Source organism: Drosophila mauritiana, chromosome X (assembly GCF_004382145.1).
Source record: "Drosophila mauritiana strain mau12 chromosome X, ASM438214v1, whole genome shotgun sequence".
Taxonomy (NCBI): Eukaryota; Metazoa; Arthropoda; class Insecta; order Diptera; family Drosophilidae; genus Drosophila; species Drosophila mauritiana.
The window spans coordinates 10,175,820-10,198,077 of record NC_046672.1 but is presented as its reverse complement, the minus strand read 5'-3'; the positions used below and the strand labels follow the sequence as shown (position 1 = coordinate 10,198,077).

Sequence of the window (22,258 nt, the reverse complement as noted above, 5' to 3'; positions counted from 1 at the left end):
TTTAAAATGCCATTCCACGAGAAAAACCTTGAGGGTGCGTCCACTTAAAGATGCCAGGCCCCGATTGAATTATGTGCACAATCTTTGCATGCGAAAGTGAATAAGACCCTTCTCAAATCACGACGACAATACCGCACTTAATATCAATGAAACAATACGGCTGTCCAGAAATCAGAGTATAAATGAAGATTTGGGGCAACCGAAACACCCATTTGGGTCTCCTACCCGTACTCGTACTTATACTCGTACTCGATTCTCGATACTTAGGCACGCGAAACAACTTTGTGGCAATGGGGGATCGGGATTAGAATTTGCATTGCAGATAAGTGGATTAAGTGGGAGCGGTTGACCGCCCACTTTAACGCCCAACTAGGTGTGTTACACCAAGCCAAATTAAATTTCGATTTCCCTGAAAACTAGGTAATTAAGCTATTTAGTCCAGGTGGCAAGCAATTAAGCAAGCTTAAGCTTATTACTGTTTCACTACTAAGAACCTAGATATTTTCATGCTAAACGTACAATATCATTTCATTTAACTGTAATAATATTAATAAGTATTAAACACTTGCATCTTCAATTCTATTTATAATTTATTCATCAAATTGACAACGAAACCCCGTTAGCTCTGCACTTCCATTTATCAGTTCATGATTAACTCAGCTCACCTAATTGTTATTGCACACAATGAGGTGCATGTTTGGGTGTTTACTCGGATTGAACGGATTGAAATGTCCCCGTTTGGCATTTGACACTTCCTCTGCGGCTTACCGCTCCATCAATCACGACGACATGCGGCAAATTAATTAATTACTAACCAGCGGCAGCTGATGAATAGCGGCTGAATAATGTATTTGATTTAGGAACTCAGCATGCCCACGCAACTGCCAAGTGTACGAATTGAATTAGCGCAGCGATGGAGATGCCGCCGCATTCGTTTTCCATTTACGTAGATGGCCGGACACTTGGTCACTATTGACCATACATGGCAATGCAATTAATCGCAGGGAAGGATGTGGATTCCGATCCCTGATCCCCCGATACCCTGGCTCCCTGGCTCCTGACAATGGACACCACCTGCATTGAGTGCAAATTACCTGACCTTGCCGCTTGTTGACATTGCGCTCATTCGATTTGCCTTCTTAGCCATTGCGAATGCGATTTTATTTTCTGCATCCCTCATCCTGCATCCTGCATCCCCGCAGCCGACTGCCTGCATTATCCTTGATGCGCTGACATTGGCATTGGTTGGCATTGGCCTTGGGCCGTTAATTGCATCACAATGGCCGCAGGTGGCGGTGCCGAGAGCTATATCCACCGATAGCTATTTTCCACTATCCAATCGCGAGTCCCATCGATCAGCCGCTGTCATAGCTTTGGATTAACTGGTGTCTGGTAGTTCACGTTTAATCAGAAAAAGCGCCTCTTTCATCGTTCGGCGATTGCGTTTTCAAGTTGGTGTCATTAAATCGAGATTGCTGTCATTTCGCTCCATCTTCATCTAGTAAATCACCTGAAAGTAATCGAGTGCCAACGGGAATGAAGTTGGGTATTAGTTTCTGAAAGAAATACACATAGTGGGTCCTTCGGCAGCTGCGTAACTAAGATTCTATGGTCATTTGCCGTAATTGGTAAGCGGACTTATAAAATGAAAATGAAAAATTAATCTATACTCAAAGACGGCTTACTGATTTTTTAATTATGCCAAACGGAAATCAGCAAATGACTGCAGTCAATTGAAAGATAAATATGGTATACAGTAGATCGCATTCTCAATTAAGCAAATAATATGTAGGTATTCATTTTTCATGGCATAAACATGCATTTATTCTCTTTCGCAAAATCTGGTTTTCTTTCGTAAATTCAATTTCGTTGAAATGCACAGCTAATCAAAAGAAAGAGAAACCCTGAGTTTGGATTTAGATATCGATTGGATAGACTATTTATATTTACCACACACAAATTGGGAATATAAGAAACAGCATAAGCCTTGATAAAATCACAAATTGAATAAGTGTGTTCTCATCTTGTTATTTAATAAAAATGCATTCAAACGAGCTGTGATTTTTGTGCAACATATGCAACTTAATATGTTTCGAATTGGAAAAGCCTTGATTCGTATAATATTTATTGCAAGTATGTTATTCCTTGGCTGTCAACCATTTGCTGTAGTTCGATACGAAATCCCTTTCCAAGAATGGAATTTCTGGATATTGAAAAGCTGAAACTTGATACCGAGTTGAAGAACTTTTCCTGCCTGCCTGTGTACTTACTCTTATTCAAAAAGTTCTCAGGCTCTATATATATATATAAATTTCAGTTTAATTAAGACTGAATGTATTTCGGCTCTATTATTATGGCAATATCAATGGTTTGTTATTCGGCAAACGAAGACTATTATGCAAAAATAGAATTTGTGGTGCTGCTGTTGCATCGGCATCTCGGATTGCAGTTTTAATCGGGCCACACCCTCCTCGTATCCCACAGAATTTCACAGATTTCGCTGCGAAATGTGAATTATTTGGTTTTCGAACCCCACACGCAAATCTGCAAAAGGCCGCAAGCCATACGCTGTAAAATGAAACTTTTGCCACTTTCGCCCCTTTGTTTTCTCACCTCTTTGTCCCGGCGGAAAACGTTAGTGAAGTCGTTTGCTCATTAAATTTTAACTATAATCTGGGTAAAGTGCGTTCTTTCAAGTCAGCTCATATAGCCAGCACTTGTGCCATTGTTGCATAACTACACTCCTTCATGTTCCAAAAATATGTGGTCATATCAGCTTTCATCCTGAAGGCAAAATGTTTTTGCTCTACTTCATAAAAATTACAAAATTATTATATCCAGCAAACGTGCCAATACATAATGGCAAACAATAATAAGCATTAATTATACATTGAATTAATTATTGAACCCACCATTTGTTTTCCTTGGATATGTTTGTATCCGAAAGTATTTTTCCGGAAATACACGACCACCTGTCCCTTGGGCATTTGGTTGAACATAAATTCTCTGCGCTTTGAGGGCAAATGATGAAAATGAAACAAATTAAAACGCTGTTCGCCATTTGGCATATGACAGCTACCCGCTGAAGGACCGAAGGACTGAAGGACCCTTCTTTGGGAAGGTCCTTGTTGCCGGTGGTGCCGAACATCATCTGCATTCGCATTGTGAGCAGTGTGTCTTTATTTCGCACGGCACGAATTTTAATTGCATATTTCTGGTTGGCATTTGGTTGCTAAGCCAAGAACTAAGGATCCGGACCTCAAATGCAACACGGCAGGGGAAATAGTAGTCGAAATGGGAACGGGAGCGGTAATACGACTGCGAATAGTGGTGCGCTGATTGCAGATGCAGCACCTGCTAATTGCCCACCTGTCACAAGCAGCCAGGTGAAAGGGCACTGAGAAAAAAATACAGAAAACACAGCACAAAATTATACAAAAATATTTAAAGAAGAACTTATGGTAATATTTAGCACTCTATTAATAAAAAAACATATTTAACATGGCATTGACCTCATAACTGGTTAAGTTGCTTATTTTCTCGCAGTGTCTTCGTTGGTGGCCCAAAAGGTCGCCCGTGTGGGTGGCTGGAAAATGTTGCCAAACCGCACTTTCAGCCAGGTCGGTTGGCCTGACTTGCGGCCCAGTGACAAGTTGATTGTCGTCCCAAGAACTCCACGTTCTTTGCCCTTCGAAAATGTGTGGGCGAAATCGAAGAAGAGGACCAGAACTGGACTCACCTCCGCCTCCTCATTTCGACTTCTCGATTTGTAGGGGTTAGCGATAATTTGCCAAATTGACTGCATTCTAATTTCAGCCACAAGGCTTCTGCGGAAGGGAAATTAAATTTCTGAACCTATTACTGACCGACGTGTGAAGGGGCAGGCAGCATGTTGCGGTTATCGAAAGGGTCTGGGATTTCGCTTTGGGGTGGCCGGGGTGGCAGTCATGCCACACAATTGGCCCCTTAGTGCATCAATGATTAATGAGGCCTGAATTGCACACGTTCGACCAAACGGAAGTCATTGGTATTTGCGCACTCCAAATAAAGCCATTTTAAAGCAAGCCAGTTGGAGTTGAGTTGATTGGCTAGGCTAAAGTTGCCAAGAATAAATATTTGCTTGTTGGCCATTTTAGTTATTTCGATAGCTCGTATAAATATTAACATACGTAATTAAGCCACAAAATATAGCGTTTACTAAGGTATGCATATTACGTATTTTGCATCATCTTATTATGTGATAAGTTGTTTTCTTTGTTGAAATCTGAATATTTTCCCTTTTCACCCAGATCCACTCATCGCGATGAGTTTGGAACGCAGCGTGTTTACAAGAAGACCTCGCCAAATTGTGTGCTGACTTTATATTTACCCACTCGCGAGATAACACTCACCGGAAATAATCCGTCCGTTTTGAGGGGCATCGTCTACGTGGATCCGAAGGCCATCCAGGGATATCGCGTATACGCCCAGCTGACGCTGACGTTCCGGTGAGTTTACGCCCTCTCTTCATTCCTCGCAATGGTCAACCCGTTAATGGTTCTGGCTTGCTCAAATTTTGCCGATTTTTCCATTCCTACTTTAGGTATGGCCGCGAGGATGAGGAGGTGATGGGTCTGCGATTCTGCAACGAGGCCATCATGTCGCTGCACCAGATTTGGCCACGACTCGAGGAGCCCACGCCCGAGTCCCTCAGTCCACTGCAGGTAATCCTATGGAATTATGCATGAGGGGTTCCGCGGATTTCAGGTTCGAAGTCCTTCGTCCTTCTTGCGCTAACACTTCTGTGCGCGAACATGACGGGCCCTTGACCGACAGTTGAAGGGTGAGCTGTCCAACTTTGGCATTAACAATTGATGACGTTGCGGAGGAGAGCTCTCGATTCTCCCCATCCGCAATCCGTTCCCACCGCCCCATCCTCGCCTTTCTCACTAGCCCCACTCCCCAAAATCGCACTACCCAAACCGGAGAATCAGCTCCATCAATGCGCCAGGGGAAAACGGCTCAGTGCACAAGACCATAAATAATTGGACAATTTGCTGGGACTTGCAACGCCATCATTTGGCACCTCGGCTTCTCGGCGTCCCCCGATTGGGGGGCATATGAAATTTCAGCAGGACTTTGGCAGGATTCTCCCTGGCCAACAGCAGCAGTTCACAGCCACAACTTTAGCCTTGATTATTTAACCGATGGGGCCGCACATTACTTTTGTTAGAAAGTAAGCTAGTGCACATTCAGTGAACATAATATCCAAACAATATTCAAAATTCTATCCAATGTACATTATATTTTATAAAGATATATTGAATATAGCTACAAATGGTACCCTTTGTAACCAGATATTCACCTTGATTTCTTATGTCTATTTTATTGTCCAGACTTGACTTATAGCTCTGCTTGATTTAAACCCCTTTTGAATTTCGTGAGTGGTAATGTTTAACTGTCTGGATGACGAACTGTTTCAATGATTTGGTTTCCCCTTGAAACCCCACTTCAGATCAGCATTCCAAGCCCCTTAGCCACTTGTTTGCCCTGCCCCACGGATTTTTATGAGCAGCACGGAGTCCGTTCGTCCGTCCGTTCGTCTGGCAATCCGTCCGGAATCCGTCCGGAATCCCGTATCCGGATGCTGACATCTCACGTGCGCCCTTGGATATGTGTACGTCGTACACCGTAGGTATATAGGTATACTCACATGTGTATAATGGACACAAAATGATGGGTGCCGTTGTTCCTCGGAAGTGTAGTGCCTTCGGGCAGTTTGGTGCACTTAAACCAATTGAAAATCAATTTCATTTAACTAAAAGCCAAACAAATGTTTGCCATTGCCTCGCCGAATGCTTTGTGCATTGTTTCAGGTCCTTGCGCGAGATTTCTATGGGTTCTTCGAGCACTCTTTGGACGGCTGACCGAAAACTTTCGAATTCAACTTTTCGCATTTTTATTAAACTTGACATGGAATAATTTATTTGTTCCTGACATCCCATTTTCGTTGGCCCACGCCCCAAAAACATATTTTTGGTTAGCCAATGGGGTTCCACTCGCGCCACATCTTCATAAAGTGGAGGGTCCTCAGACACAAACAAAAACAAGGACCATACACACACACATATATATATGTACAGGCACACGCATAATTAAATAAATTTGATTTTAATAACTTGCCGAACGACATGAGCCGGTAAAGATAAAGAAAAGCTGCCCGAAAATAGGCCTCAGCAAACAGATGAGACAAAAAAGCAGGGAAGTATATACAAAGAATATTGCACTGAAAAAAATTGTTTGAAGTTTGAAAATGCTAATATTTAATATATTTGGACAGTGATGAGTTTAAATAATATGCGAAAAGATTGACTGTAATGAGACAGAAGTATTAGACTAGTTATTTAAAAATAAGCCCAGCTCACTTTCTTAAACACTCACTTGCATCGCAGAAGATAAACCACTTTATAATATTTGTGGTTGGGTTGGGCTAAGAGAATCCAGGACAACGAGTGCCCGAAGGACACGCTTTCGTTGTCCCGAGCAACCTGAGAGAACACGCGCAAATGATTAAACTTTTATAAATATTCATTTGAGTGAGCCATGAGCACCTTATGCGATACGTATACATGTTAAAACGAAGCGAACTTCTTAATTACCGCATTTAAGGGTTTAACAAATTGTACAAGCCTAGGGGAAAATTAATAGATTGTAGCATTAGCTCTCAGTTAAATACATGCCGGCCCAAAATAAGGTCCACTCTAAAGTGCCTACATAGTTACAGATGTGCATAATCAAATGCAAATGAAAAAGTACACAAAAAAGGAGAAGCAAAAATAAAGCCAAATGATAAATAAATAAAAACATTATATTCTTGCCCGGCGAATAAGTAAGAGAATCAATTATGCCAATCCTGGTATCGAGTTTCGGCTGAAATCGAAATGCTAAGCTGCGCCATGCCCCCATTCATTTGCCTCTTCTCATTTCAGGAGGCCCTGATGAAGCGCCTTGGCGATGGAGCCCATCCCTTCACCCTCTCGCTATCCTCCTACGCCCCACCCAGTGTCCAGTTGGTGCCCGCCAAGCGCTACTACGGAGCACCCATTGGCACCAGCTACGATGTCCGCTGCTTCATCGGTGAGTCTTGGGATCGCCTGGGACGCAAGGATTTTATAGAGGGGAAGCTATGAAATGAATCCTTTGAACATAGAATACATATACAAATACATCTGAATTGAATCCCAACACTTCTAGAGGAGGAAAACAAGAAACTGCTCGTCTAGCTAGCTACTAAATATTAAGTCGAAAAATATCAAATTGCTTACAAGTTATTACTGAAATGGCCCAACCCAGCCTTGAAGTCCTGGTCATGTTTAAGTACACACGCGCTGACTACAAAAGTGGTCTGGCGTGGAGTGGAGTGTCTTGGGACTGGGTCAATTGACGGACATCTGGCTTTCACCTGAAGCACTCACCCGCATTGCTGGCATCTCCCACAGAAGCCACCTGACACAACTCACAACGCACACCTCACACCCGCCCAATCAAACCCATTGAAGCGCCATCAAAGATCCAGACATCGTCGCCAACTGAATCCATTGGGTGACTTGGACTGTAACAATCAAGTCGATTTCCAGCGCTCAATTATATGTGTATAAATATCCATTTAAACACCAATGGCCCCGCCTCCAACAATCTGCCTTCCCTCAAATCGAATCGAATCCAATCGAATCGAATTCATCGCTGACGTCAGTGCAAGGGGATTTGTGATTGATTTTTTATTTTCACTTTTTGTTTTTCAATTTTGTTTTGTTTTTTTTTTTTTATTTGACGGGGGGTGCCTCGAAAAGGGACAGGCCCAGTTAATATAAACGCGCGAAGGAAAGCTATTTTTATAAATCCAATTTGACACACCCTTGCCGCTTATATTACGAAACAAAAAATCCAATTAAACTCGTTAGTTTTAAAAACAAAAATATTTTTATCAAATGCTGCGATGCAAATAGGCTTAAAAACTTGTCAGCAACATAATAAGTCCCCTGTGCAAGTGTGTAATAAAATCAATATCAAAAGCCGTCGGCTCGGATTCAGGATCAGATACAGATACCGATTTAGATCAAGTTTGAGATTCTGTTGATATTATTTTAGTCGCTCAGTGGCGCCCGAGGGTAAATCCGAATATGTCCGTGATTCCATATATTTTTTTTGGTCGGACTATACGCACTGTGTGCCATGTAATATCCTGTCAGATGAAACTGTGCGTTTTGGCCAGTGCCGCCAGCCAAGACGAAACTCTGTCCAACTTCCCAGCACCCATCCTCACTGCCACTTCCCACTTCTGAGTGCCAGCCAACGCCTCTGTCTTCAGCACTCGTACAGTTGTTGAATATGGCATGCAAAGCCCAACTGCGGTTGCCCCGGGCAACCCACGCAGGACACAGGACGCAGGACATCCTGGGCAGAAACGGGGGCCTTGGGGTGGCTGGGACATGGACAGGTCCTGCTCCAGCTGCCGCTGCTGCTGATGCCTCTGTGGCTCCATAATTACACGATATCAGCCGGTTGCTGGTCCAGAATCCCTATTCCGCCACATGGCCACTTACAATGGAAAATGGGAAATTAATGGTCAGGATGAGGATGAGTAAGCGTATCCGAACATATTGTTTTATTGTTTGATCGAGAAAAAGAAAAGCAGCACTCCATGACAACCGTTTGAATCAAGGAGTTGCAGTAATTAATCTGGACTGATTGCCAGCCGATTTCAATTCCAAATTCATTAATTTCGTTATTTACCTTGTTTAACTAGGAGCTTCGAAGTTAGAAGGGGCAAACGGAAATTGAATGCGTTATTTGTAATTTGATAATTTGTAGGGCATATTTCAATCAATTATTATTGATGATATAATTATTGTAATTTACGTGGCAGCTTAAAATGAAAACGATTACAAGAGAACAAAGGGGGCAACCTTAAATCCACAATTCTTTGTAAATTAAGTATATTTAATATTTAAGCGTGAAATCTTTAAAGCATTACATATAAACCGATAAGTAAGAGAATAAGAACAATGATAAAAATACTATAACATTTTGATAAGATAATTAAGAGATCTGTATCAAATTGACAACCCAATTCACTGGATTTTGAAAATCACTGATATGGACAACATATGCACAATACACCTACTATAACTTAAAGCCCCATTATCATGATCGCACGCCCCTCATCCCGTATCGTTCGTATCGCCCCCGTATCCAATCCCATAGAGCTTCTGAGCGACGACGAGCCAACGTGAGCAGAAGCCAAGATCAAGCGCCCCAATCCGCTGGCCAGGTGGGTCTCCCGGCTCTGCTGCCGCGGCTGCTGTGCCTGTATGTGCACGGCCCCCGACCAAGGTATATGAGGCAATATCTGATTGATCTGATTGTGAAATGGTTGTGTGGAATGTGGACATCGATTCCGGATCGAATCGCATCGGATTGGATTGAATTGGATTGGATTGGATCGGATCGGTTCAAGTCGAATCGAATCCGATCGGATCGGCCATGCTATCGGTGTCGTCTTTGTCCTGTTGCTGCTCGTAATCGTGCTCCTTTCCATTTCCGTTTCCGTTTCTACATCTGTTTCCGTTTCTGTTTGTTTTCTCTTACGTTTCATTCCAAATTCTTGGTGTTGTGGCTTGCTCTATCTTTCACTCTCTCTCCCTGTCCCTGTGTTTATCTCTTTTTTGTACTCCCCCCTTTTAGTGTTGGGAAAATTATTCATTTAAATATATTATTTTAGCCTGATTTCTAAAATATAATCTCCCATTATCATTTTTATGAGATTTTATGGAGGTTACATAAAAGATGAGCTCCCAACACTTCGCTAGCCTCCACCCGTTCCCTTCCGTTGTTGTGCTCCATCTCTTTTGCTGTTCGATATAGCCCACCCGTTAGAACCCCGTATAGTGTCCTTCCTTCGACTTGCATCTATCCATCTACCATTTACCACTTTCATGTGTATCTTTCCCGCCATTTCTGTGTGCTCCACCTTCATTTGTTTCATGTTGAGTGTGTTTGCTATCCGTTCAAGTGGCCGGCTGCCTGCCTGAGGTAATCGAAAATATAATAACGAATCTCATGATCACTTGCCATTCGGACGATCGACGGACCAGGACTGCAAAAACAAAAATTTTAAAACACCAGCAAAATTATAAGGATATTTCGCCTAGAAAGTCCTAGCAACAATTGAAAAGCTTTCGCAAGCGTCGGCGGCGGCAACGGCAGCGGCAAACGAACTTCTGAATTCCCATACCTAAATCAATTAATCAATTTCCCGTCCACCTCTTTCGTTCTCTGTCTATTTTCCAACTGACGGTTCAGCGGACAAAACGGATGAGAAATTCCATCGGCGGGCTTCGGTCAAGATGGGCGTACGGGTCATCTATCGCACGGATGTCTTTCATCAGCACTTGGCGCCGGAGCAGTATGCCGCCTTCGCAGGGCGTCAAAATAACGCCCAATCGCCGCCGGCCAGTGCCACGCCCCCGTCATGCGGCGAGGGCGGCGAGCAGCACACCACCCACACCCATCAGCAATCGCAATCGCAGCCCACTAGCGGATCCAAGCACAAGACGAAGTCCGAGCGCGGTGACTCCTTCCCCAAGCTGCGTCTCTCACCGAAATCCTTTCGATTCAGCGGTCGTTTCGGACGCAGCAAGAGCGAGATCGAAAAGTGTCCCAATGATCCTTTCCACAGCTACAGCAAGTCCTTCCAGGAGGTGAGTTTAAATTGCACGTGATAGTGTGCCTATTCGAACAACCTTTCCCGACTTTCAGCACTGCGACAGCATGCTGCCGCCGCACACTGGAGCCGGGGTCACCGGCGGCATCGGTGGCGTCAGTGTGGGTCCCTGTGGCGGTCCTCAAGGATCCGTGGACAAGCCCTTCCTGCTGCACGACGGCCGGGTGGGATTGAGGGCCAGCTTGGACAAGGGCTGGTATACACACGGCGAGGACGTTCAGGTGACCGTCAATATACGCAACGATAGCCGCAAGACGGTCCGTAAAGTACGGGTAAGTTGCAATGGAGTTACCCAGGAGTTACCCATTCTCCCAGATGCCTCGGCCATTCCTCAACCATTTCTCTGGTTATGCAGGCAATCATTTGAATGCCATAACGCATACGCAACGTGGTGCAGTCGAGGTGAAGGCTGACAAACTGTTGCTTTTAGGTCTCACCTGGAATGCAGGCTTTTGTGGGAAATATCTAAGGTGGCTGGTGAAAAGCCAGGGGTGTGCCTAGGTGAATGGAAAACGAATTAATTTGATTGGTCTTAAAACGTTTTGATGAAACCTTAAACAATAGTGATTCAAAGCGACAATTACTAAAGTACTTAGTACAAATGGTGTAATTTAGAAAACAATAGTCGCATTAGTCGGCGGGTCGTCGATTAGGTCAGTAATTGGCTTTTGTTTAAAGGATTAGTGTCCCTGTTAGGAACTTAACTGTCGGCGCCACTGATTTAGGTTGCATGCCCCTGCTTGGCAACGAGCAGCGAAAACTATATTTATCGTAGTCGACTTTATTCCTAGGATACACACACATACACTCAACCACACACTCACTGCGGTACATAATCTGCATTGGCACTTCGTCTACGCAAACAGGAGGGGTTTGGGATCAGGAAAAAGCCAGGAGGTTTTGATATCCATTACTGGGCGGGTGTGCCTGAAACTGGGAACATCTTAAATTTATTAAATCAAATTTGATGTTGGCTTCAAAGTTTTCGAGGGAGAGAAAGGCGCGTTATTAATTAAATGCAAAACAAACATATATTTAATCACATAAACAGGCCCGTTGTTCAGTCAGTGATGTTAAGTGTCAATTGTGATTGGTGTCTGCAAGGACTTGCTGCAAGTTATGACAGTTAATCAAACGCTCCCTTCGGTCAGGCACTTCTAGTTAAGCTGATTGTGAGTTGCTTAGCTCCACCCTTCCAATGGCAATGAGTCTCGATGCCAAATGAATAACGATGGGGATTGATTTGCAGCTTACTGGGTTATTCGAGACGGGAGCTTCCTGGACTTTCCATTGTCTTTTGCTTGGTCCGTTGCTGTAACACTCATCCACACACACACATACACCGATTTCCAACTCAAGCACTATTCTAATGAAATATAGCAATTACCAAAGATAATTTTCAAATTACTGCATGCCCATTGAATGTGATTCAATTAGAGACTCCCGTTTTCCCAAGCCAGAGAAAAGGTGGAAATAACAAAAGGCAGCTCAAACATAGATTTTAACGAGGCCTTCAAAATGGTGCCTATTTCCATTGGTTTAAGCTTAACATAAACATGGTTGTTTAACGAAAAAATATGGTTAAAAACCTTAGAAAAAGAGTTAAAGATGTTCTTATGCCTAGAGTTCTAAGGAATTGATTGATTTGGCTGCGATTTACTTGACATTTTAACCCAGCATGCTGAACTCCTTAAAGCTCTATTATTTTAATATTATCATATGCAAAACCTTGGAATTTCTTCCTTGCCCGTCATCGCGTGCTAATCGCTGTGGGGTAATGGAAAGATTACCCACGCACCTGGTGTTGCCCCAAATGAAGGGAATGACAGACAGAAAGACAGGTGGACGGAAAGTGGGGGTGGCGACAAATCGAAAGGATCCCATGGGTCCAAGGGCTCCAGGACTCCAGGACTCCAAGACAGGCAGTTGATTCCTTAAGCACACCCACTCACGCACATATGCAAATTGCGCTTAGCCGAATGAAATTGTCAAGCGAAGGACACTCAGCACCCTTCCCGCATAGATTGCTCATGGGGGAAGGAGGAAAAGGATCTGAAAGGCTGGCAAAAGACGCAGTTAAAGTGAAAATTGTGTTTATACATTTTATGGGCTTTATTCCACCCACCAACTCCTCCCCCCCCCCCCCTGATATTCAGCTTGACTTTTTATTGTGCCCCGAAGGCCTTTCTATGTGCGCCGCACACACCTTTCTTCTGGTTCCTTTGGCGTTCATAGAGCCTCCATGTGTTCACGCCTGCCAGCCCGCCACCATGCCACGCCTACAAACACGACGACGCCTACCGTAAAAGGCAGACTGTATTTAACGGGAAATGGAGCGCACAAAAGTGTGCTGTAGTTTTACATTGTGCCGTGCTATGCCTAATCCGTGCCCAACCCTCCCCTTCCCATTTCTTTTTTTGTATCCTTTTTTTTGCGTATCTACTCCAGATTAACCATCAACGTACCCGATCACGTACGTATAAGAACGCGAAGATGAAAAACGACTTAATGTAGCAATAGATTGTTGAGTTTGTACTGCAGCCTCTTTTTATATTTGATTAGTTTAAATTTTAAAAAAATATACATATATGTATTTAAAAACAAACAGGAAATCAAATGGATAATTGACCCTGTTTATTAGCCATACATTTTCTTCATTTTAGCTGTGCCACCTGTTTTGGCAAAGTTATGTCCATAGACTATGCTCCGTTTTAAAATATCAGATTTTTTACATTTATCTTTGGGTAAGAAATAATCACTATTTCTTCGATAGCAAAAAAAGTAGTTGCCCAAAAGTGGAATGGCATACCTCGTTGAATTCGTAGCGAATTTCCCTATCGACCTGTATTCAAAATTTAAAATTCAAAATTTTTGCCATTTTTCGCAAATTTTGATGATGTTACCCCTTATCAAAAATGCAAAAATTTGGCAAAATTTTTATTTTTGGGAATCATAAAAATAATTATAGGGATAGTTAGCTATGCTTATTAGCAGCACAAAACAGTCTTCATTTTAGCGGTGATAACGTTTTTAGCCAAGTTATGAAGAAAACACCGTTTGTAAATGTCCAATTTTTGGCAATATTATTATTTTGTTGTTTTTTGTTAAAAATAATCACTATTTCATCAATAGCAAGAAAAATAGTTGTACAAAAGTGGAATGTCATACCTCGTTGCATTCGTAACAAAATTCCCTATCCAACTGTATTCAAATTTTTAAATTCAAAATTTTTGCCATTTTTCGCAAATTTTGATGATGTTACCCCTTATCGAAAATGCGAAAATTTGGCAAAATTTTTATTTTTATGAATCATAAAAATAGTGATAGGGATAGTTATCTATGCTTATTAGCAGCATAAAACAGTCTTCATTTTAGCGATGATAACGTTTTTAGCCAAGTTATGAAGAAAACCCCATTTGTAAATATCCGAATTTTGGCTGTATTATTATTTTGTTTTTTTGGGTAAAAAATAATCAGTATTTTCTCAATAGCAATAAAAATAACTGCCCAAAAAGGGAATGTCATACCTCTTTGAATTCGTAGCAAAATTCCCTATCGACCTGTATTCAAAATTTAAAATTCAAAATTTTGGCCATTTTTCGCAAATTTTGATGATGTTACCCCTTATCAAAAATGCAAAAATTTGGTAAAATTTTTATTTTTTGAAATCATAAAAGTAGTGATAGGGATAGTTAGCTATGCTTATTAGCAGCACAAAACAGTCTTCATTTTAGCGGTGATAACGTTTTTACCCAAGTTATGAAGAAAACACCGTTTGTAAATATCCGAATTTTGGCAATATTATTATTTTGTTTTATTTTTGCTAATGTATATTTTATGCAAATATTTTATTGTCCAACCGATACAAATGTGTTCGAGTGGCCGGACGACGGAGTAAGCTGGTTCCGGCCTTATGGCTGAGTGGCTGCAAATTGACTGTCGATGTCATACAAGGAGGAATGAAAAGGAAAGAATCAGTTGGCCCTCTGGAGCATTGAATCGCCATTTAATTAAGGGCCGGATATTACGCATACGACATGGGGCCGTAGCTGGAGCAATCCTCACTCTCACTCGGTCGACAGACTTGAATGCATCTAAATACAAGAAAATGGAACTCGAGGCTACTGCAATATGCATATGGCGAGCACAACTCAATCCTAGAAGTACTTCAGGACTTTAGAACGAAATGCAATATGTTCTATCCTGCTGCCTGCCGCCTGTCGTCAATTGTTATTGTTTATTTTTATTGTAGCCCCATTATTTTCACAGCACATTGTTCAATAATGAATAGAATAGAAAACTACAGTCGTCGACAGATACAAGTTATGACACTTACACATGGCACACACTCTTCTCTCTATTTTAGAGCTGAACTGATGACAAGGTTATGTTCACAAATACATATATTTATCAAGTGAATTATATCTGTTAGCATTTGAGGTCTACATTGCATATTTAATTTAGTATTTTGTTGAAGGCCTTTTTTCGGAATAGAGAATCGGCCATTAAGCTAACAGAAACTTTAGGAAAAAGCCAGAAAAAAGGACAAGGCATTCATAACGAAGCCAATCAAAGAGTTAACTGATGCATATTACCATTTGGGATAATCGGCTGTTATGTGAAAAGGCGAACATTTGATTGATTGCTGCTGACATGGGATGCACATAAAAAGAAATCTGAGCAATTCGATTTTGTATTTTAATACTCGCCTGATATTTTATTTCAGTTTGAAAATTAATAAGAAATTTGGGTTGATTCCAACGAAGTGAACGGAAATGTGTGGAATTGTAGCAAGCACTTGTGAGATGTTTAAAATATTTACATTTATTAAGAATAACATATTTTTCGGTTTGCCATTCGCCGAACTCAGGGGAATGCAGCAGCCTTTAAAGAATCACATATTCTGAACCGGAAAACTAGCCAACATTTGGTCTGCATAATTTAAAGGACCTGCCAAATTTCCTGTTTATGTCAAATTTCAATTCTCAAATGGCTCAGCGCATTGGTTAAAAGCAGTAAATAATATTCTCAATTGGTTGTGCTTCGCTTTGTTCCATTTGTTGCCGTTTTGGGCGGCAAAGGGAGAGTCCTTGCGTCCTTTCTACTCGCTCTGAGCCCCTAGCCAGAGTCCTTGTCCATTTGTGACAAGTTTCTGCCATCTTTTATGCAATCGCATAATTCGATTTGATTTGATGGCCTTTTCCGTGCACCTCACGCCCGTTTTGTACTTTTTGAGCCCCAGCAGTCTAAATGATGATACCAAACTGAGATTTCTTGTGGGCAAAAGGACCGCCTGGTCCTCCTGCTCATTTATTTTATTTTCATCGTGCACTTTGCGCCTTATTAAATATGTACGTTTCTTTGTGTGTGTGTGTGAGCGATTCTGAATGCCGAGATTGCTTTGTACTTGCTTTCTGCTTTATTTTTTTGTAGTCAACCAAAGGCAGGCAGCAAATGTCAAAAGTTACCTTGGGTTCTTGGGTAACTTGGACATCTGTTCCCCAATTTCCATCGTCGCTGTGGAGGTGGCATTGTTGGTGTGGAGCGATTGAAGGAGCTGGGTGCCAGCAACAAGTCCTTAGGCGGACGAAAGTCCTTTGGCCCCACAGCCAATTGAAAATCGCCCAGCAGTCGCACAAAGGAAAACGGCGACTCAGATGACGACCATTTAAATGCTATACGGAATTGAAAACTGTGAACTGAACGACTCGATGGTAGATTTTGATTGTTCATTTCGATTGGCGCGAGTGCGAGTACGATTTTCACGGACTCTTGAATACAAAAATCAAACCAATATAGGCCCATGTATATGCTGCACTGAGAAATTTTGAATTGAATTATGAAATAATTATGAAATAAATACCCGATTTAATGTGACGTAATTCTTCTTGGGCCAACATGGCGAATGATCAATTTTTGGACTTGTATCATTAGAAGCTTAATTCTTTCATAAAAAAACGCCTATTGTGTGGCAATTTTATACCACTTCGATGTCCCCAAATGGTAGCATTTGTTTGTTGGCCACATAAGGGAATACCAAAAAAATAAATGAAGCCTAAATGGCCGATAAAAAGCGGTGAAATCTCGCAACGGCAAATCGACACTGATGAGCTGCCAATATGTGAGTCCTGGCCTGGGCTTAATTTATTATTTCAGCTATTTCCTTTGATTTTTCCTTCCCTCTTTGGTTTTTTCCATTTTCCCGCATGGCCATTCTTACACGACCACTTGAATGGACGGTAATTGAGTGCATTATCTCAGATTGGCTGGGAGATTTCGACCAGGGACATTTTGTCCGCAGCCATAAAATAACGCTGAACATCGTTTGAGCTTGTCCAAAAACAAACAGATGCCAAGAGGTTAACTAATGGAATTTCGCTGACTAGACAATACTCTACTGGGAAACTTCTGCCAAAAGTTGATTCAAAAGATTAATCTTATTATCTTAAAAAATTGTGACAAATTTGACTGATTTGAATAGATACTTTTTTTATAATTTATATCTTTTAGCTAATGTTTTTGAAAAACGAAAACATGCGAATTTCTCAGAACAGTGTATCCTAGAGTAGTGTAGAGTACTTTTCTATTGGATTATTGTGTGTTCAGGTTATGCGCTTTTGCCAAAATTGTGGGGCGTAACCCACAGAAATTGTCTTCTCCAATTACACACACCCGTCACCTTTTGGCCATTCCCTGCTCCACTTTTCACCCACTTGTCTTCCATTAATATATGTCTCTTTTCCTGGATTTTCTTTTGGGGCTCACCCCGAACAGGTCTGCGCCATCCAGCACGTCGACGTTTGCATGTTCAACAACGGCAAGTTCAAGAATGTGGTGGCCGATTCTGATAATATAACACCGCCGGTGGATCGCACAGTGGCCGCTGGAGCCTCGTTAAATACCACGGTGACGCTCCGTCCGCAACGCGGTCCCACCAAGAACTGGATCGCCCTGGAGGACACTTTGCAGCGGAGCACCGAGCCGGAGGAGATCACTGGCGCCATCGCTGCTTCGGCCATCCGCTCGCCTCACTTTGTGATGCAGAACGCCCAGCTGTTGGGCGGTTGCGGCCATCCGTTGGGCAGTCCGGCCCTGGTTACCCCACATCCACACCTCTGGCAGCCGGGCTCACAAGGTCAGGGTCAGCCGGGTAATCCCAACTCCGGCGGCGGCAATGAGGAGCGCAACGTGTTCGCCATCTATGTGTCCTACTACGTCAAGGTGAAGCTCACCCTGAGCGGCATGGGTGGCGAGTTGTCGCTGAAGTTGCCCTTCGTCCTGGTCCATGTGGATGAGACCCAGCGTCCGGGATTCGCCTCCGCTACGCTGGGCGAGCTGCGTATGGAGATGGAGCGTCTGGCCCTACATGATGCACCCGTGGGCAAGCGTAATGGTCGACGCCAGGCACAGCCCACTTCCGCGGAGATCCGAGATGGACCCTCCACCAGTGCGGCTGCCGCCGCTGCAGCCGCTGCTGCAAAGTCAGCCACCCAATCCTCCGGGCAGTCAGGCGGGCATCTGGACATGATCGAGAGCCTGGACGATGAGTTCAACATCAGGGTTCCGGTGCCAAGGAACGGCTCCCATAAGCGGCGTTTGCAGCGCAGCGAGACCTTGGCCCGTGATCTGGAGGAGCACGAGGAGCATGGTCCGATGCCCGAGGAAGAGGACCACATCGTTCAGATCCACTTGGAGCAGGTGTCACCGGACAGGGACGAAGGGCAGCAGGAGGAGCGTGTGCAGGAGGAGCAGGTGAGCCACGCACCCGGAGCCGAGACAGGCGCAGTCCCCAAGTCTTCGAATGTGTGATTCTGATTGTGGTCGCAGATGTTTGCCAAACGCAAGAGGAAGCCGTAGTACCGTCCCCAACTGGTAGTATAGGAATAGTCCAATGTCCAATTACCATTTCCCAGGACGCGAAAATCGATCGGACAATACAGTTTTTTTTCGTTCTTAAACCGATCAACTATTTTATTTATATTTTGGTTACATTTTCTAGAGCAGTTTCCTGTTCTTCTTTTTTAAGACTGTTAAACAGTTTTGTGCTCTAGAAATAGAAAAATTCAAACGTCCAAAAACTATTCATTTGTGACAAATAATATAACGTACGTCTATTGAATTGCAGGTTTGAAGTTGTTAAATAAAGACACTTTAGTTTTTTCGATTCAGCAGCATTTTAAAAATAGAAGTTTTCGACTTAAGCTGCTTGAAATGTTTTAAAACGTTTTTAAAGTATAAGCACCAACTCTCGTAGTTGCGGCCACTGTAAATTTTAATGAATAACCATTCAGTTTCGGTTTCAGCAGTCAAATGTCAGGAGTTAGAAGATAGGTACAGTACCCATTATGAGGGGTGGGCAATTCGAAAGGGGTCTATAGGTATTAAAAAGTAGATGGTTTCCAAAATCGGAGAGATAGAAATCCAAAAATGAATTAGGTGGCAACGGCATTCCCTAGGAATTAGACAATGAATTGAGGTGAAATTTTTGCAGTTTGATTAAAACGGATGTGAACGAGTTGCGACGAAGGAGTTGAAATTGAGGTAGTCGTAGATATAGTTAAGATTTATTATTTGATATTAGCCATGCAATGCGTTGAAATTGATGATATTTTGCGTGGATTGGCAGGATAGTGTAGCAATGTTATAAAACGGCATCAACAGTATTGAAATTGAAAGGCAAGCCAACCCAAAAGCAAAGTCAAAACATATATATTTACATAGATCGTAAGTGAGTGTGGTTCAAATGAGTTCGATATGCAACTAAGCATTAATTTACAAAAAGAAGTACACGAGAATGCCAATTGAAAGCCCATTTTTCAAATCGCACAGATGTCACCACTATCTAAATAATCATGTATTTACTGAATATTAAATGTTTGATGTGTATTTACAAGACGACAAGGAAATATATTACAGAGGCCAAAGGCAGAGGCAAATACACACACACACAAAAAATTGGGTGTAAAAATCTCGTTGCGGTTTCAAGCTGACAAAACGTATTTACAAGTAATCAACCAACCAACCAACTAAAAAAATACAAAATGACAAACACAACACATATCTGTGGGTTTTCTGGCTTTTGTTGCCAACGCCAATGTATTATTGTCGCAATGTATTGATTTAAATCTATGGTCAAATTAGCTGAATTAAGCAGACAGGTGTCACTCGCTAAGGGTGATTCTATATGATTGTGGAAGAACTAATTCTAACGACAAAGTTCCGAACAGTATGGTAAACACCCACGAAGGATCGACACTATAGCTATAGTTTTTTAAATCGTATTGAGACACCTAGTATATCTGAATGATGAGGTCGGGGATCCAGATACCTAAGGTGTTTTGAATAAATTGTGGAAATATCCTGTTTGAAAGCGGGACAAACTTAAACCACCAAGAAATGAGAACCTACGATATCGAAGATTTTTAATGTTAGCTGTACGAAAAATCCACATGATACTATCCACATGCATACTACGATGATGAGAAGGGGATAATGAAAATTGAAAACTGACAACAATATTAATAGTATTTATGTGTATATGTGTCTAGAGTTAATGTGCAACATTGAAACACACTGAATAATGATGAATTTATGAATGTAACACGATTAGGCAATCGCTATGCTCGGCTTACGCAATCTGTGTGCAGATCGACATCCTGATCGATATAGACATTTAAGTCTAAATAGAACTATATATATATTTATGTGGGTGTTGCTTTGACAAGCCAAGCTGCTACTTCAATTTCGAAAGCAAAAAACAAAAAGAACGCTACACTAACGCAAAGGCGAAAAAATAAACTTAAATGTGATGCATTTCTATGAATACACTAAATGAATACATAACCCTATATACAATCATATATGTATACACTGTATCCGATGGCTATTTAGTATTAAGACTCTCGATCCGCAACCGCATTCCCTTTACTTTAAGAGCTGGACTCTAATCGCAGCCAAGGATTGCGCAAACATTTTGGTTCCCCTCCTATCCCATTCGATTCCGTTGTCCTTTCTGTCTCCGGAGCTCCAGAGCTACCACAGCCAATTGATTGATGATGAATCCTGGCCATGGTCAGCAACCGAAAGTGGGTGGAACTCCTACCATAACCATGGATACTGCGCGATGGACTCTGGGGGCAGACAGGCCGTCCTGGAACATCTGAGAATTTAATGAAATAAATGTTAAACATAAAATATCACAAAATTCTCGCTTGTTTTCATTCTCAGCATGGCGATGGGGGGGATTGCTTTCTTTCCGTTTGCTTGGGGCGCAGGAGAATGGAAGGGAAGACGCAGTTCCCAGCAGGAGGTCCAAGATATTTGGCTCTTTGGGCCAACCATTAAGCGACCTAGCTGGCTAACATGGCTTGTCCCTCCTGGCAATCAGCATGGAGCTGTCCACAAGTCTTAACGCCCCCTTTTACCAACCCCATCCACCCACTCAGCTAGCCAGATTTCACAGGCATCGGACCCTGTTGATTAACATGGCATGTTAAGTTCTTGGCCACAGGAAGCTTTTCGGACTTAATGGCTAAGAAAAGCTATGGTAATAGAGCCAGGAAACTGGCAGCTTTCTAAAGCTCGCAAGTACCAAGTTCTATGCGGGATTAAACCAAAACCAGGTTTAAAAAAGCTTTAGTTTCTCAGTTAATTTGCTAGCGTTTCCTGAAAGCTTTCATCAGTAAAATGCATTAATTTTCAAATCAAACGTAAAATTATAACTCAACTATTTTAAACAATTCCACCCATACCTTAAAGACACACTTCACATTAAGTTTTAATTAATTTTTATTTGATTTTTAATAATAAATATATTTATCTGTTATACGTTTTGTGTTTTCGTATTGCTTTTTCTCTCTCTACACTTCTTCGCATGGGTTTCTCACTGTAGTACTTTGTATATTTCGTTACGTTTATTTATTTCATGTTCATATATATATATTTACATATATATAAGTTCTCTTATGTTTGCATGTGTGTGTATTAATATGAAAACTAGTATGCGAATGCAGCTCACACACACACATATGTATACCTCACACACACAAAACTGATGCTGATGATTGGGAATTGTGATTGCTAATAATCGGGAATAACAACAAATAGTTAGTGTTAAAACAACAGCTCAAAGCTAAAATGCTAGATCGTTCCACAGTTTCAGTTTTTCTCACATTTTCAATCATTTCTATATCGGTTTACTCGTAATGCAATTAATTGACTTGTTTGCCGCCAGCATTCTTTTTCGATGCGTATTGATTCAAAACCACAACGTACTCTTGACGAAATAATAAGAAATCACTTTTATCCCCATCATTTTAAAGCTTCTAATTTCGTTTAAGTATGGAAAGTGTTTTGCCAGATGGCTCAAATCAAGTGAAACCTAAAAGAAAAAACAAAATATGCTTACATTTGTCGGAGGAATAACAATTTTTAAATGAATTTAAATTCTCTCTAAAATGAAATGGGATTATAATACTCTATTAGATTAGCTGTGGT

At 41.9% G+C, this 22,258-nt stretch overlaps 1 protein-coding gene across 2 annotated transcripts in view; it reads left to right on the top strand.

Moving 5' to 3' along the window:
- LOC117148396 overlaps positions 1 to 20,918 on the top strand; it is a 45,043-nt gene extending 24,125 nt beyond the window's left edge. For both annotated transcript variants that reach the window (XM_033315760.1, XM_033315761.1), the window contains exons 3-8: positions 4,290 to 4,487; positions 4,583 to 4,703; positions 6,969 to 7,116; positions 10,342 to 10,739; positions 10,798 to 11,034; positions 17,537 to 20,918. In XM_033315760.1, coding sequence (XP_033171651.1) covers positions 4,290 to 4,487; positions 4,583 to 4,703; positions 6,969 to 7,116; positions 10,342 to 10,739; positions 10,798 to 11,034; positions 17,537 to 18,571 — 2,137 coding nt within the window. In that variant the 3' untranslated portion in view covers positions 18,572 to 20,918. The remainder of the gene's footprint in view (positions 1 to 4,289; positions 4,488 to 4,582; positions 4,704 to 6,968; positions 7,117 to 10,341; positions 10,740 to 10,797; positions 11,035 to 17,536) is intronic.
- Positions 20,919 to 22,258: the final 1,340 nt, after the last annotated feature.